Below are 17,630 nucleotides of genomic sequence, written 5' to 3'. Positions count from 1 at the left end.
ACAGACCCTGGAAAAGATCTATGGAGATAGGTCTGGCTTCCAAAAGGAAGCTGGGATTTGTAACTGGAGTAGTGAAGAGAGATGCATCTGATGCTGTAAAACAGGAGGCATGGGACACTTGCAATAATATGGTGATATCATGGATACTAGGGAGTGTAAGTGAATCAATTAAAAGATCCATTATGTTCTTAAATACTGCAACTCTCATATGGAGTCAGTTAGAACAAAGGTTCACAGTTGCAAATGGGTCTAGGAAATATAAGCTCAATAAAGAGTTATATGAAAAAAAACAAGAAGGAAGAAGTATCACTGACTATTACACAGATATGAATGGGCTGTGGGAAGAGTTAGAAAATTTGAAGGAACTTCCTCCCATAACCACTGTAAACAGTGAAATAGGTGCATTCCTGAAAGCACTCAATGATCAGCAGGAGGAACTGAAGCTATTTCAGTTCCTTAATGGACTCGATGAGGGATATGCAGTCCAGAGGAGTCACTTGCTCATGATGGATCCACTCCCAACTCTTAACATTGCTTGTAGTTACCTGCATCAGGAAGAGAGCCAGAGAGATGTGTTAAAACCTGTGAAGGAAGAAATGGAGTCAGCTGCTATGATGAGCAAGGGAACAAGTGATGTAACATGTGGTGAGTGTGGGAAAATTGGGCACATCAAAGAAAAGTGCTGGAGAATAATTGGCTATCCACCCAGACACCCAAAGGCTCAGAAAGAGCAGAGGGAGAAATTTAGAGAGAGTGGGAGTAGCACCAGAGGAGGAAGGTGGAATAGAGGAGGAAGAAACAGTAGAGGTGGAAGAATAGCTGCAAATGTGAGAAGCAGTGGTGAAAGCAGCAGTGCTAGTGGAAGCACCTTTACTACTCAACAACTAGAACAGCTAATGAGAATGCTTCCCACACCATCCAAGGGTGCATCCTCTGATACTGAAGATGAAATGGAGTACAGTTATGCTGGGATGGTAAGCTGTAATTTTGCTGAAACAGAGGGAAATGAGTGGATTATAGACTCAGGTGCATCAGATCACATGACTGGATGCATGGAAATTATGACTGATGTTGTGAAATGCTTCAAAGAGCAGAAGATAAACCTCCCCACTGGTGAGACATCTCTTATCTCTCACAGTGGAAATGTGCAGCTGGGAAATGGAATGTTGCTGAAGAATGTGTTATACATTCCTAGCTTCAAACACAATCTTCTTTCAGTTCAAAAACTTTCTAAGGATCACAATATAAAAATCGAGTTTCACTCAGAATTTTGTGTATTGCAAGAAAAAGAAAGCAAGAAAATTTGTGGTGTTGGAAGAACATTACATGGGCTATACTACTTAATAAACCTACCTATGAGCAAAGTGATAAATGAGTGGAAAAGAATGTGTGACATGGGTACAATGAAGACAGGGGGAGATGAAAAAAAATTGGCAGCAATGAATGTGAATGCTGGATGTAAAATTCCAGCAACTCTTGAGAATGTACCTAGTGTCAAGACTAACACTCTGTGGCATTGGAGGCTTGGTCATGCTCCTATGAAGAGAATTGAGAAGATCAAGGGCTTGAAAGGATACAAGGATGACTCAGATGATGTGTGCATCACCTGTCCTCTAGCAAAGTTCACAAGGCTCCCATTCAGTGTGAGTAAGTCTAGAATGGCAGAGAGCTTTGATATGATCCACATGGACATCTGGGGGCCTTACAAGGTGGCCACCAGGATGAATCATAGATACTTTCTCACTCTAGTGGATGATCACAGCAGGGTGACATGGATACACCTGCTCAAACACAAATCTGATGCCTTTGTTGCCATTGAAAACTTTGTGAACATGAGTAGAACTCAGTATGGAAAGCAAGTGAAGGTGTTTAGATCAGATAATGCTATGGAATTTGATGACAAGCAATGCAGACCATTTTTCAGCAAACTTGGCATTACTCATCAAACATCATGTGTAGATAGACCTGAGCAAAATGGAAGAGCAGAGAGGAAACACAGGAACATACTGGAGATGGCTAGAGCTTTAAGGTTCCAGAGTGGCTTGCCCCTACAATACTGGGGTGACTGTGCTATGTGTGCTGTTCATATCACTAATAGGCTGCCTAGCAAAGTCTTGGATGACAAAACTCCCTATGAGGTACTTTATCAAACCTCTCCTTCTTACACTCACTTGAAAACTTTTGGTTGCTTAGCTCTTGCTTATAATCCTAGTAGAAAGAAGGATAAATTCACTGCAAGGGGTGTACCATGTGTATTCTTGGGATACCCCCAGCTGCAAAAGGGATACAAATTGCTTAATCTCACTAATAATGTGATATTTGTCAGTAGAGATGTAAAATTCTATGAAACAATATTCCCATACAAGTTGTTTCATAAAAGCAAATCAATAGAAGCAGTGAGTGATGTGAATATACATGCTACTTGTGATGTTGAGGAGATGAGTGAAGAAAATGGTGAAGAAGGTGTGGAACCAGGAACTGAAACTGCCCCAGGCTCTCACCCTGAAGTCAGAAGATCCAGTAGACCCCATAAAACCCCAGCATGGCACCAAGACTACATAACTGCCAATACAATCACTTCCTCAAACACTACACCTAGCCTTGTTCACAACAAAATCTCTATTAACAGCAGCCCTGTCTTCTCATGTTTTTTCTCTCAAACCAGCCATAACAATGAACCTAAACACTACAACCAAGCCATCACTGATCCCAAGTGGGTGGAGGCCATGAATGAGGAACTAAGTGCCCTAGAGGAGAATAACACTTGGAGTATCACAAATTTGCCTCATGGAAAACAAGCCATTGGATGCAAATGGCTGTATAAAATAAAATATCACAGTGATGGAAGTGTGAATAGACACAAAGCTAGGTTAGTCATTATGGGAAATAGACAAAAGTATGGGATAGATTATGAGCAAACTTTTGCTCCTGTAGCTAAAATGGCTACAGTAAGGTCCTTACTTGCTGTTGCTTCAATTCAGAGTTGGCATTTACATCAAATGGATGTTAAAAATGCCTTTCTACATGGTGATTTACAGGAAAATGTGTACATGAAGCTTCCTCCAGGATACCATGGTGCAGGACATAGGCTTCAAGTGCATAAAAATGGTGAGAGTAAACATACAACATTGAGTGATAAAGTGTGTAAGCTCAACAAGTCACTGTATGGGCTCAAACAAGCACCCAGACAGTGGTTTGCTAAGCTTAGCACCACACTTAAAAGCCATCACTTCACCCAGTCCAAGTCAGACTATTCAATGTTTGTTAAAGGAAGTGGTGAAAACCTTCTTGTAGTGCTGGTGTATGTGGATGACTTAATCCTTGCTGGACCTAACCTTCAAGCTATTCAAGATACTAAAGCTCTCCTAAGTACTCACTTTCATATGAAAGATATGGGAGTACTTAGATACTTTCTTGGAATAGAAGTTGATCAATGTGAAGATGGAATCTTCCTATCTCAAAGGAAGTACATCATGGACTTGCTGAAAGACTATGGGATGGTGCAGTGTAAATCTCTCAAGCTTCCCATGGACTCACATGTAAAGCTCGCTAGTGAGGAAGGGACTCCTATGCCTCATGCTGAACCTTATCAGAAGCTGGTGGGAAAGTTAATCTACTTAACCCTTACAAGGCCTGACATAGCCTTTACTGTCCATGTTCTTAGCAAATTTATGCATAAACCTACTAGCATACATATGCAAGCTGCTAAAAGGGTGCTGAGATATCTAGCAGGGAGTCCTAGGCAAGGTATTCTGCTTGCAAACAACTCAACTGCCCAACTCCAAGCTTATTGTGACAGTGATTGGGGTGGGTGTGCTTCCACAAGAAGGTCTACCTCAGGTTTTTGTATTCTCCTTGGAAGATCTCCTATATCCTGGAAAGCTAAGAGACAAACTGTGGTTGCTCGAAGTAGTGCAGAAGCTGAATACAGGTCAATGGCTCTTGCCATTTGTGAAGTCATGTGGCTCAAACAACTGCTGAGGGATCTGGGGATCAAGTCAGTTGGGACAACTTCAGTGCACTGTGACAACCAAGCTGCCTTGGCTATTGCAGCTAACCCAGTGCACCATGAAAGAACAAAGCATGTTGACATTGATTGTCACTTCATTCGAGACAAAACAGAAGAAGGAGTGATCAAACCTACCTACATCTCTTCTAAACAACAGCTGGCTGATGTATTTACAAAGCTTCTTCCTACAGCACAACATCACTATCTTCTTCACAAGCTGGGAGTTCAGAACTCTCCTCACTCTCAGCTTGAGGGGGAGTGTTGAGAAGGGATTAGTAACCTCAGTAGGTAGATAGTACACAGAGGATAGTACAATGATGCTGTAATTAGTAGTGGCTGCTATTTCTGGTGAATGGTAGTGGAGTATGTAGTCTGTTGTCTGTTTATGATCATGTCTGTTGTCTTGTTATGGTCCAGGTGTCCTTTACTTATTGGTCTAGTGAGAATGACCTAGGGATCCTCTTTTGTGCCGTCACATAAATAGTGACTGAAGGTGATTGTAAGAAACACAACAGAAAGTAATGAGAAAAGTGAGAACAACCTTGGAGAGAAATATACTTGCATTCATGGTTGATTGATCTTTATGACATGTTTAACAATGTCATCAAGTATTACATGCAATAACTAATTGGTTAAGAATATAAGGTCATGTTGAATTAATAATTCTCAAGGTTCTAATAATAGAATACTAAAGTAATATTATACTCTCACATGCATTTGTCTCAGTGTCTACTCTATCTTTTTATATTAATTAGATTTACATCAATGTATAAGTTTATTTTAAAGTCTTTGACTTATAATTAAGGAAAAATTTATTAAAAACTACCTTATATAAAACAAAAATTATTATAAGAAACGGTCTAATTATAATATAAAAGTTCTAGTTACTAAATGGATTAAATTAGTCACAAAAAGAAATTAACCTAGTCATTATTAAGCTAATTCTCTTTTTAATATTGGCATTATCATTGTCTAATTTTAATTTAAAAATAGAAGGTCTTTTATAAGACAAGCTCTATATAAAAACAAATTTTATGAAAAACTACCTTTTTGTTGGATTTTGATCATTAACCATATTTTACGATGTTGGCTTTTTCATATTTGCCCTTTTCCCCTTATTTCGAACCAGAAAGTGAATCATTTATTGTTGTTGATCAATTGATCGTAAGAGAGATGAGGGCCAAAAAAAGGTAATTGCTATAACTATTTAATATTGACCCTATTTATTGAATTATCTATCTATACAAATATATTAAAAGGTGTGCGAAAACAAGAAACTTTGCCACGTGGCGCTCTTCCTAGGGAGTTTTAGTTATGTAATCCATGTACAATAAAAAAAATTAAGAAATTGCATAGTATAGTGTTTGATCCCGAAACCTCAAGTAGATATACTAAAGTTTTAACCACTCGACTAAATTGTATTTAGTGTTATTATCAAAAAGTATTATATTAATAAATGAAATTTTTTCTTATCCGGACATAGTCCGAACCTAATAACTAGTTTTTTAAAGTAATAAATTGCGTGGATCGGGTTTGTAGTGTGGACTAGTAGTCCTAATAATAATGGTGTTTAAATTATAATACAAACATTATTTTGTGGCATTATATGGTATGACGTATGGCAATTGCCACACCAATCACCATTGCCTAATGAGTTATGCTTCCATCCTGATTCCTGGCCATACACGCCGAAGCAGTTGTGCATCTTCCGTCAACCTCAACGTCACGTGCACGCGAGGAGCTTTTCTTTGTTTTCTAATTTTTCTGTTTAGCATCATCTAATAGATTAAGGACCTGTTTTCTCCTAATAGTGATGGTTATTAATGTGGGCTGGATCGTAGGACGTAGCGGGTTGGGTTGAGATTTCACAGCTCAGGACGGTGAATTTCATGGGCTGTGCGGGATGGTCTGCGGGTCGATAAATCTTGGCCCTAACCAGTTTGTTACTAGTTTTTTCACGGTTAATCGGGTCTGGCGGTTCGTTGGTCTTGTGGGCTGGACCAGACTGGCGGGTTGACATAAGAATTTTTTTTAGAATTATTTAATCATTGAAATTATTCATTATTATTACATAAAATCTTTAAAATGAATTAAAATATATACAATTATTAATATTGATGAATAATTTTATTATTTTTAAATTTGATTGAATTAAAATATATGCAATTTGATGAAAATCTATACAATTTGATTAAAATATACACAATTTGGTTCAATATTTACTTAATATTTACTTGGATTGGGTTGGTCCGGTTCATGGGCCGGGTTGTACCAGTTTTGTGGTCCGAGCTGAGCAGTTTTAGTAGCGGGCTTTAGTGGGATGGGCTCAAGAAATCATGCCCACGACCCACCCACCAGTTTCACGGTTCGAGTTGCGCTGGACCGGACTTTTTGCGAGCCCGACTCACACGGCCCACGACGTTGGGCTGATTAGGATGGATTGGCCCGCACGGTTGGCCATCTCTATCTCCCAACTTATTTCAGTTCAGTTCAGTTATGTTCAATTGCAATCGATTATGTTCAGCTCCAATTATCATTTCTATTAGTTATAATTTAATTCATTTCAGTTCAGTTCAATTCAGTTCAGTTATTTTATGTCGAAGAGAAAATGCATCAAACAGAATTGAACTGAACTGAATGAATTGAATTATAACTAATAAAAATGATAATTGGAGCTGAACTCATTGCAACTTAACTGGATTGAACTGAACTGAAAATAAGTTGGGGAGAACAAGCCCTAAAGGGCGGTTTAGTTTATAAATGAAAAAAAAGAAATAATTTTAAAAAGAGAAACAAGGAGAATGGGAAGCAAAATCCTCTGATTATAAGGCCTTGTTCTTATGGACTTATCTTTAGTTCAGCGCAGTTTAGTTCAGTTTGATTACTCTCGACAATTCAAATTTATCCCATTTCAGTTCATTTTAGTTCAATTTAATTTCTCCCAATTCATTTTAGTAGTGTTGTGAAATTTCAAGTAGTATTGGTAGGTTACTCAAAGTACGAACTCAAAGCATTGTTACACATTTCCTTTAAAACGAAAACCAAACAAAATGTACCTCTAACTCTAAGACTACTTCTCTAGTTATTCAAAGTAAAAACTCACATCCGAAACTATACACTAGTTTTAAGGCAAAAACCAAACAAATGCACCTCAATACTTCAAAGTAAAAACTCAGCCCCAAAGCCATACACTAGTTTCAACGCAAAAACCAAACAACTATACCTCAATACTTCAAACTTCAAAGTAAAAACTCAGGTCCGAAACTATACACTAGTTTTAAGGCGAAAACGAAATAAATGTACCTCAATACTTCAAAGTAAAAACTCAGCCTCGAAACTACACACTAATTTCAAGGCAAAAACCAAACAAATATACCTCAATACTTCAAAGTAAAAATTCATCCCCCAAACTACACACTAATTTTAAGGCGAAAACCAAACAAATATACCTCAACACCTGCGAAAACCAAACAAATATACCTCAACACCTCTAAAACCACTTCTCTAGTTTCTTCACAAGTTTTTCACAAGATAGAAGCATTAACAAAATTACCCATTTACAATAAAGTTTCAAAATCTCCAACCCAATCTTATAGTAAAGTCCAACATAAAATTCTATACCAATTACAACAAAAACTAGTCCAATTTTTCAACAGTAAAAACAAAAAACAAGCCCAACAAACAACATCATCATTTTCCCCAATTTTCTCTCTCCTCTCCTCAAACGTCGAAGAAACCTCATACTTTCCGCAGTCTCAACTCTCCCACAAACCCAGAAAAAAGAGGAGAGAGAAAATCCATCCATTAAAGCTCAAATCACCTAAACTCAACCTCAAATCTACACTTTTTTTGTTCTTAATCTTATCAAATCAATCGATAAATCGATCATGTATAGAGTTGCAGCTTCTCGTACCAAAGCTCTTAATAAGGTTACTTTTTAATTTCTTACGAACCCTAATTTGTTTCTACTCTTGTTGATTTTAATTTGTTATTTGTTTTGATTGTGTATGTCGTATATGTTAATCGATGTAAGTTTGATAATCGCAAATTTGTGTGATTTTTGTTTTAGATCTGTTGAAATTAAGTTACTTGTTTTGAATTTGTTTTTCCATTTGATTTGTATTTTATGTAGAAATGTTGTATTGTTTGGGAAATTTCTTACTTTTGGTGGAATTTTGTTTTGTTATGAACGATTTATGTTATGTGATTTGGATTTTGGACCATTTTATGGTGGATGTACAATGCAATGCCATGCCAGTTTTTTTTTTTATTATGAATTTTAGGTTTATTAGATATGTTTTAACTCTAATTTTGATTACCGTTGTATGTTTATGGAAGGTTTTTCCTTTAAGAGGTTCCTTTTACAAGTGATTTGATCATGTTGTTAGAAAGTGTTGTAGTTTCCGGGTGGTGGACAGGAGAGGCAGGAATTGGGGGGGGGGATTGGGTGATTAGTGTCGTACCTGGCATTCGGAGTTCAATTTACAGTATGTGTACGATTTGGTTATGAGATTTTGTGACTCTGTTGAAATTTGCTGGAAAGTAATGGGGCATGATGAATTTTCTACAATGTGTGACGTTGGGACTGAATTTGAAAGATAGTGACATAGTGTAATAAATATTATGAGGCTTCCTTTTGAAGAGGTTCTTGATTGAAAAGGTTTAGTGGTTTGGTGATAGAAGAAGCTGACTGTTTGATGTCAAACTATTAAATTAGGCTCGTGGAGGCAGCAGGTATTTGGCGCGGTATGCCAGTTCAAGTGCTGCAGCTGTGCAAACAAACACTTCATCGGGATTATTCAGCTGGATTTTTGGGGGAAAGTCTAGTTCTGTCCCTCCGCTAGATTTCCCATTGGAGGGAGTAACAGTGCCACCTTCTTTGCCTGACTATGTGGAACCGGCAAAAACCATTGTAACTACGCTTCCGAATGGGGTCAAGATTGCATCTGAAGCATCACCTGTAAGTCTTGATATTATTTCTTGTTCAGAGATGTCTAAGGTTTGTGTTAAGTTTTTTTATAGTGAAAATCCTTCTTGGAACTTCTTATGCAGAACCCTACAGCCTCTATTGGTCTGTATGTTGATTCTGGGTCGATTTATGAGACACCATACTCATTTGGCGCAACACACCTTTTAGAGCGCATGGCATTCAAAAGCACAACAAACCGTAGCCACCTGCGCATTGTGCGTGAAGTGGAGGCTGTAGGAGGAAATGTGACAGCCTCAGCTTCTCGGGAGCAGATGGGTTACACTTTTGATGCTTTGAAGACTTATGTTCCTGAAATGGTTGAACTTCTTGTAGATTCTGTGAGGAACCCTGCATTTTTGGATTGGGAGGTCAATGAGACGGTAATTTCTTGATCTCATTTCTCCCGTCTCTACCTATCTCTGCTTTGTTGCTTGAGAGAAATCATGCTGAAAAGTTTCTACCTTCTTGCAGCTCAAGAAGCTGAAGCTTGAGGTAAATGAAGCTTCCAACAACCCTCAGGCATTGCTTGTGGAGGCAATCCATTCTGCTGGCTACTCAGGTGCCCTAGCAAACTCTCTTATGGCTCAAGAATCAACAATGTTCCGATTGGATAGCTCTGTTTTGGAGCAATTTGTTGCTGTAAGTATAGAATGCTGCTTGTATACTTTGCACTACATGATTCTCACGCTTTGAGTTTGTCGCGCAGACTTTTGTTTCTTTGGTATCTTCTTCTTTTTTTCTTCAAATTTTAAAACTTTGCTTCTAATGAAGGATTTTCTTTGAGAATTTCAGGAGAATTATACTGCTCCTCGTATGGTACTTGCTGCTTCTGGGGTTGAGCATGAAGACCTGTTATCTATTGCAGAGCCTCTTCTGTCAGACCTACCTCATGTACCACGTCCAGAAGAGCCAAAATCTGTTTATATTGGTGGGGATTACCGTTGCCAAGCAGGATCAGGGGTTTGTAATGCTATCTTTTTCCTAATTTTTCATTTGTATTCTGTACTTAGTGACTGGTTTGAACTTTTAATCTACTTGGATGTCAGATGACACATTTTGCACTGGCTTTTGAACTTCCTGGTGGCTGGCATAAGGATAAAGATGCAATGGTTATGACTGTTCTTCAGGTATAAAATAGGTGTTCTGTTTGTTTTTTTTATCCTGTTCTGTGTAATTGCATAGAAGTAGTAAGGTTATGGCCTTGTAATTGTGATGCCTCTTCTTGTTATGGACAAGAGCCTCTTTACAGGCACATGAGTAATGATGACGTTGATGATCTTGTTGTAGAATATAGTTAAAAAGTTTTGGTATCATTTTTTCTATATTTATTTATCTACATCTTCATACATTATTGTGTTGCTTGTTGGAAAAACTAAAAGGTTCTTGTGCACATCTGTAGATGCTAATGGGAGGTGGTGGATCCTTTTCTGCTGGTGGTCCTGGAAAAGGAATGTATTCACGACTATGTGAGTAATTTTTGTAAGCTCATAGTTGTTCGTTTTTTCCCCTATATTGAACTTGATCTGTTCTGAAACTGACCAACTAAAGCAAAAGATTAGTGCCTTTGACTGTATGTGTTGAGTCACTGATACTGATATGTGTCATTATTGTTCAATGGACAAGTTACTGAAATTACCTTCCTTACCCATCTCTTCAGTGAAAGAAAATCGGCTCCAATATTTCTGTTTACTATTTATTGAACATCAGATAGGAGTTTAATATATCTGTTTCACATATTTTTCCCATGTTTACTTGCATAGGGATTTGACTATATTTGAAATCATCATGTATGTTTGAGTACTTTTGACCTCTGTCAACCTTTTTCTTTTAATATGAGCAGATTTGAATGTCCTTAACGAGTACCCACAAATCCATTCCTTCTCTGCCTTCAACAGCATCTACAATACCACTGGCCTCTTTGGAATTCAAGCTACCACTGTAAGCAGATCTTTAAGATAGCGCAATCTTTCTACTCTCTTTTTGTTTAATATGAACTAGAAGTTAATTTTGCGTGATTAATTACATTATTTCCTCGGAATTGATGTCCTTTGTGGAGATCTTATTAGTTACATTATTTCCGTGGGATCATCGCATCCTATTGCTTGGGGTTTCATGCAATTGAGATGGCTTGGCTGCTTTGGGTGAGGAGTGGTGATGGTGGTGGTGTATTACACGTCTTGGTTGGTGAGATATCTGGGAATATGGATGGTTTTAGTAGAGGGAGATTTGGTGGACATACATTGGAGCTCTAAATGCTGGCAAGTGATTGCAAATTAAAAGGAGACGGAGTACAAGATATTCTTCCTTTTTTAGCTTAACAAATCTCAGTAATCAGAAGTGACTTTTGGAGAAGGGCCCTGATGTATGTGGTAATAGGAAGTGGTGGTGTTGATGGTGGAAGGAATGCTGTTAGGTTACTGCAAATGGAAAACCCTATGGGTATTATGCAAATCTTTCCTACATTAAACCAAACAGAATTCAGGAAAGTGGCCTTTGCCATTTGTCCCTTTTTACGTTTTTTTCTCTTGATTTGGTCTGGCATCAGAATGAGGTTCTCGGAAGCTCCTCCTTCTGGACGGGGTTTTCTGACTTTGCAGCCCATTTAGTGGGAATTCTGACAAGAAGGATAAAGAGTAGAACAGTAAACATAATATTTCGTTGGCACTTTTTACTGTCTTGCCTGTTGTCTTTCAATTTCTTTTTACAGGGGAAAAACCCGGGGGATGTAGAGTGGGGCGTGCTATCTGGTCCAATTTCTAGTGTTCAGTCACATTAATTGCTTGATTGGAATTAGAGACCATCGTTTATGCTATTGTGGCCCTTGCAGAAGCATTTGTATTGAATGCATAATCTAATACTGTCATGCTTGGACTTGGGATCATTGTGCTGCCTAATGTTAATGGATGCAGCAATGAGTTTGTTTTACATGTACTTAAATTGAACTGTGTAATTCACCTGTATGGTCGGGCTTAGAAGTATAGTATTTTAATGATCAAGAATCTGTATGGAAATTGTTGTGGTTTCTATTAGGTCCAAATATCTTTTGCGGTATACATCTATGTTACTCAGACCGATTGAGTTTCTACTCGGATACGGGTGTCCAAGTGTCCGACTCGGCTATTTTGTAGAAAAAAGTCAAGTTTTTAGTTAAAAATGAAGCATCCAAGTAAAGTGTCGTGTCGGACATGACACGGCACCCCGTTTTTGAGGTAAATGAAGGTGTCGGAGTAACACTGGTATACATAATACAAGATATGTTATTATGGTGGTTTTCATTGAATAAGATGCAGTGTGTTATTGTGGAATACTGTATGTGTGTTCTCTTCTAGAAATACTTTTCTGGATTCACTCCAAAAGAAAAAGAAATAATTCTTTGCTAGAATGGCTTTTTACTCTAGGTGTCTTTTTTTCTTTTAGGGTTCTGACTTTGTAACAAAAGCAATTGAGATTGCTGCTAGAGAACTCATTGCAGTCGCAACACCTGGAGAAGGTAGGTTCCTTATATATCGGTTCATATATATATTTTTGGTTAAATCTATGTGAGTTACTGACTGAAAGGCTGCTCAACGCTTTTCTTCAGTCACACAATTACAGCTAGATCGTGCTAAAGCAGCAACAAAGTCTGCTATTCTGATGAATTTGGAATCTAGAGTAAGTTTCCTTTAGTTGTGCATGTTTAAATTCTTTTTTCGGTAGTTTTGCTATTATTCTTACTCAATGTTTATATTACAGATGGTTGCATCGGAAGATATTGGCCGACAAATTTTGACATATGGAGAGAGGTGCTCTTCATTGACTTTCTGCTTTTTAAATTTTATCTCGCATAGTTTCATATTAGCACTATTTCTTCTGTTATCTTCATGTTTCTGCTTGTGTTATTAAATGCTCTCATTACCCCCCTCCGTTTATTTGTTTCTCTCCTCTTTCGTTATTGGGATGCATTTTTGTTGTTCTACACTCATTTACTTTTCCTCTCACAAAATATATGCATGCGATTCCTTTGACCCCACCAACCCTTCTACCTCGGTATATGTGGGAAAAAAGAGGGGACTACTGGAAAAAAAAACGGAGTATATATTCTTGTCCATATCACATGATTTTGGCTTTGGCAATAGTGTTTGGAATGCTATGGCAAGTTGGCAACAACTGCAATACTTCACAAATTTTATCAAGGCCTTAAACATGAATTTGAGTTTGCAGCACGCTATTATGATTTGACTATTAATAATCAATGAAATGGCTTGCTGTTCCTTCATTTCTCGTTATTTGTTTCATTTGTACTGAATTTCTTTTTTCATCTATGCACCATTCCTTTTAAATTTCAATTACCGTGGCAATATTGCATGTCAATTTTATATTCCATTAGAATTACTAAAAATCTTCATGTGTGCAAACTTTGATGTAGTTAGAGCCTGATCGAAATATATTTATGCTGTCTTACTTTCATAGCACATTTATCTACATTACATGATTACTTGACACACTGTCATGTAGTAGTTATTCCGTTATTAAAGGCATTACGCATCTTCATACTATTGATTTCTATCATTTTGTTGGTTACATACATAGTACAACTGTTCAAGTATTCATTATCTACATATAGGCAGTCTGGAAAGTCATAGATTTATTTAGTATTTTCTGTTGGTGTAACAGAGTTAAATAAGGGGCCACAACGTAATCTAAAGTATAAAAAAGTAGTGTTTCAGAAAATTTGTATAACTGTGATGCATTCTCTCTTAATCTGTCTATTTATGCCGGAGTGCATGCCAGAGAGCCGTGAAATACAAGATGATGCCAAGACACTCTTGACTGTTATCATGCATGCAGCTGCAACCGTGGTTTTTAAAGGCACTTGTAACCTGTAGAGAGTGAAAATAAAGTGTATGTTTAGTTGACAAAGGATCAATAGTTGCTGCTGCTTTATGTTTTCTTCGTCAAGTCTCCATTCTTTTGCTTTTCTTTTTTCTCCTTTTCTCTTAATTTACCCCCAAAGGGTCATAAAAACAACTCATACCAATTTTGAGTTTGGGTGGTTGGCTGGGAAACCTTCCTAAGATCTAAAATGGTTGCCTGGGGCAGTGGGGCTCAATTTGCCATATCGACATTTTTTACTTTGTTCGCCCTAAAATTGGAAGTGTGGAACCATATGTATTGTTAAAGGTTTGGAGTTGTTTTCAGTATGCAGTAAGGATCATTATAATTTTACTAACGAGTTAGGTGTTAGCAAAGAAGCTACTGTTGATGATCATACATCACTTTCATGTTGGGGGTTTATTGCTTTGCTAAGACTTTCAACTGAGATAATCTTTATTTCAATGTTACAGGAAACCGGTAGAACATTTTTTGAAATCCATTGATGACTTTCAACTGAGATAATCTTTATTTCAATGTTACAGGAAACCGGTAGAACATTTTTTGAAGTCCATTGATGAGATCTCTACAAAGGACATCAGTTCTATGGCACAAAAGCTCTTATCCTCACCTCTTACAATGGCTTCTCATGGCGATGGTAACTTTATAGAAGTTATATTATCACTTGCTTTGTTTGCCTTCTGATTATTTTTGTTCATGTTTTTAATGATCGTTTCCATCTTGTTCACTTGCATTTGCAGTTCTTTATGTTCCAAACTATGATTCTGTAAGTGGCATCTTCCATTCAAAGTGAAGAAATCCAACGAAGGACCTTTGCCATCCTTCTCTTCTCTTCTCTTCGGTTTCCTGAACACTTCTGGATTATGACTTCAAGAAGCTTTTACAGGCAGGAGTTATTTTTTGATAATAAAAGGAAATTGGAGACTATAATTTTTTGGTATCCTGCATACGCAGTGTTGAGGAGCAAATTTTCCATGTATTTATCCTGTGCTAGCGTTGTTTCACAACCCCTACGACGCGTATTTCAGCAATTTATGGTTGATGTTGTAATTCAAGACAACCTTAATCATACAAAATCGTTACATTCTTTTTCTTTGGCATTTGGCTGTTAACTTATAGCAAATACATGAGATTAGCTTACTCTAATAATGGAATTTGTCATCTCCATAATGACACTGGAGCCCAGATCGAGTTTGTGGTTTCAATCTAGCTTCTACTAAGTGGAGGAGCTTAGAGTTCCCCTCAAAAAAAAAAGTGGAGGAGCTTAGAGTCGCAAAGGTGTTTGGAAAGTTATGTGGTATGACTATGTCAAAATATTTGCTAAGATCATACTCCCTCCGTCCCAAAATATAGTTTCCATTTTCCTTTTTCCACGGTAATTTATGCAAGTAGAATGTAAGAGGGATAGTAAAGATTTTTTGTTTATATCAATAAATGTTGTATGGGAAAAGATGATTTTAGGAGAGAGAATGGAGAATAATTGATGAAAGAGCATTAATTGTAATATTTTGGTTGAATAAACAAAGGAAAAAACAAAATTCAAGAAGCAAATAAATTATGGGACATGGTTTTTCTAGATAAATTACAGAAAGATGTGGAACTAAATATGGAAATGGGAACTATATTTTGGAACACCCAAAATGGAAATGAGAACTGTATTTTGGGACGGAGAGAGTATATATCTTATATTTTAAATAAAAATCCCGTAAAAGATTGTCTACATTCGATTTAATATGAATGCTCATTTCCACAAGTTTCCCAACTTCCGGATGTTTGTCATTGGGAGCAACGTTTCTTGTTCTCCTCGTCAATTTAATTATGTGCTTGTGCTAAGTGGATTGCAATCTTGACATCAGTTATCTGGAGTTGCTGCTTCTTTCCACTTTATAGTACTCTCTTCGTCATAAAATATAGTTCTCATTTCATTTTGCAGTCTCCAAGACGTACTTTTGACCTACGATATCTTTTATTTTTTATTAGTAAAAAATATAAAAAGTTGATATTATGAATTTACACATTGAGACGAATCTAACAAGACCCCTTATGAATATGTTTTAATGTATACATTAGTAAGAATATCTGGTCAAAGTTTTTAAAATTTGACTCCCAAAATAGAAATGGGAACTATATTTTGGAACGGAGGGAGTATTACTTGTGTCATCTATCATAGATGCCATTAGTAGGCTAAAACAAATTTATGAAAATTAGTGCACTCTCTCGAACGAAACCATAGTTCAAATGCTACAACAACAACAACAAAACCTAAGTCCCAAAATGATTTAGGATCGGCTAACAATACATGAATCATCTTAGGAAATCGTCATCGTGACCAATGAAGCAAGAAGAATTCATATGCTAATTGCTGAATCTTTTTAAACCCATTTTCAAACTTGCATTGGCTATATGAATGTATCATGTGTCGTAATTAGAGTATAAATCCCTTTGATATGTTTGGGTTACAAAGCTAATTATGCTGGGTAGCCTGTGTCTTCATCGACGAAAGTTCATGCGTTTCCTAAAGTTCTCGAACGTATAAGTTGTCAACAATTTGATGTAGTAGGCAGAATTGGGTAAGAATCAAAATAAGTCATCCTTTGCTACACCAACTCCTACTCTACTAGTATCGTACTTTAAACTTGCAAGAAGTCCGTACAAGGTTGTTTGATTTTTGTCCCATAAGTCAAAATTAGGGGGACCATACCTAAGAATAAATGAAGAGTGATTAAATAGGGGAGCATGAATCTAAGGTACTAGTGTACTTGCAAATGATAGTTTATTTTGCACCCTTATATATCCTTTTCGATTAAGTAATTTGCATTAAGCATATACGGTGGAAAATGAGCAGTAGGTGATAGCCTAGTGATATTGACATCACATCCGATCCTAGAGGTTAAGGGATCGAGTCTCACCCTTTGCAAGGAGGGATTCCCAATTTCCCCCCTTCCTTGCAAGAGACTTCATCTTACCTTGAAACAAAATATATATACGGTGAAAAATGTGAGAAAGTATAAAAATTAAAGTGAGTAAATTATAGAGAAATGGAGAGAGTATGTGCTAAGTCATATATGATATATAGTAGTGATAGGGTATATATAATTTTATATGAAAATATAAGTTTCTGTAAATGTGAAATTTTCATTACATTTATAAACTGATTATGACTATACACACTAACTATATTGTGTAATTGAGAAAACCTTAATTAGGGGAGAATTATAGAATCTCATATGGTATCAAAGCGGACGATCCTGACCCATTATCAGAATCTAAGAAAGTCCAATGACTTGAATATTGAAGGATAGAGAAAATTTAAAAATCTATTTGGAGAAAGAGCCCAACTGAATTGTGGTTTTTCCAAATATATAAATGGTATTAGTCAACTTGTTTTTGTATAGGTTATGATATTTAATTCTAAATACTAAATCTTGATAATTTTCATGACCTACAAATAACTAATTATATCATCGTCAAAGTTATACATTATTAGACATAAAAATCTAACAAACAATGTATGAAATTAGTGGGTAAGGGTTTAGAAACTATTGAAATTACTATAAGATTGGATAATTAATTAAGACATAAAACGTATATTGGCATGTCCAAGATGTGCCCGTACCACAGACTCATTTTTTTTTACTCATTGCTCATTTGAAACCTCTTAATGAGTATAATAATATAATAGGTAGAACTTAGAGCTCCAAATGTGCAAATGAATAAAAAGTAGTCTTGGAAGTATCATATACACGGTACACCCGAGACCTAAGTGTATGATGAATGCAC

The 17,630-nt window shown here is 36.7% G+C and overlaps 1 protein-coding gene across 1 annotated transcript; it reads left to right on the top strand.

Annotated features, from left to right (window-relative positions):
* The first annotated feature begins 7,671 nt into the window (after window positions 1-7,671).
* LOC104902339 (mitochondrial-processing peptidase subunit alpha) lies at window positions 7,672-14,950 on the top strand. Its single transcript, XM_010690074.4, has 13 exons — window positions 7,672-7,938; window positions 8,727-8,969; window positions 9,062-9,358; window positions 9,450-9,617; window positions 9,771-9,938; window positions 10,025-10,105; window positions 10,378-10,444; window positions 10,819-10,916; window positions 12,396-12,468; window positions 12,559-12,629; window positions 12,711-12,760; window positions 14,375-14,487; window positions 14,591-14,950. The coding sequence occupies exons 1-13, from the start codon at window positions 7,897-7,899 to the stop codon at window positions 14,641-14,643; spliced, it is 1,524 nt and encodes a 507-aa protein (XP_010688376.1). The 5' UTR covers window positions 7,672-7,896; the 3' UTR covers window positions 14,644-14,950.
* The last annotated feature ends 2,680 nt before the right edge of the window (window positions 14,951-17,630 follow it).

This window comes from Beta vulgaris, chromosome 8, assembly GCF_026745355.1.
Source record: "Beta vulgaris subsp. vulgaris cultivar EL10 chromosome 8, EL10.2, whole genome shotgun sequence".
Taxonomy (NCBI): Eukaryota; Viridiplantae; Streptophyta; class Magnoliopsida; order Caryophyllales; family Amaranthaceae; genus Beta; species Beta vulgaris.
Note: the sequence above shows the minus strand (reverse complement) of the source record. Positions and strands in the feature narration are given on the sequence as shown.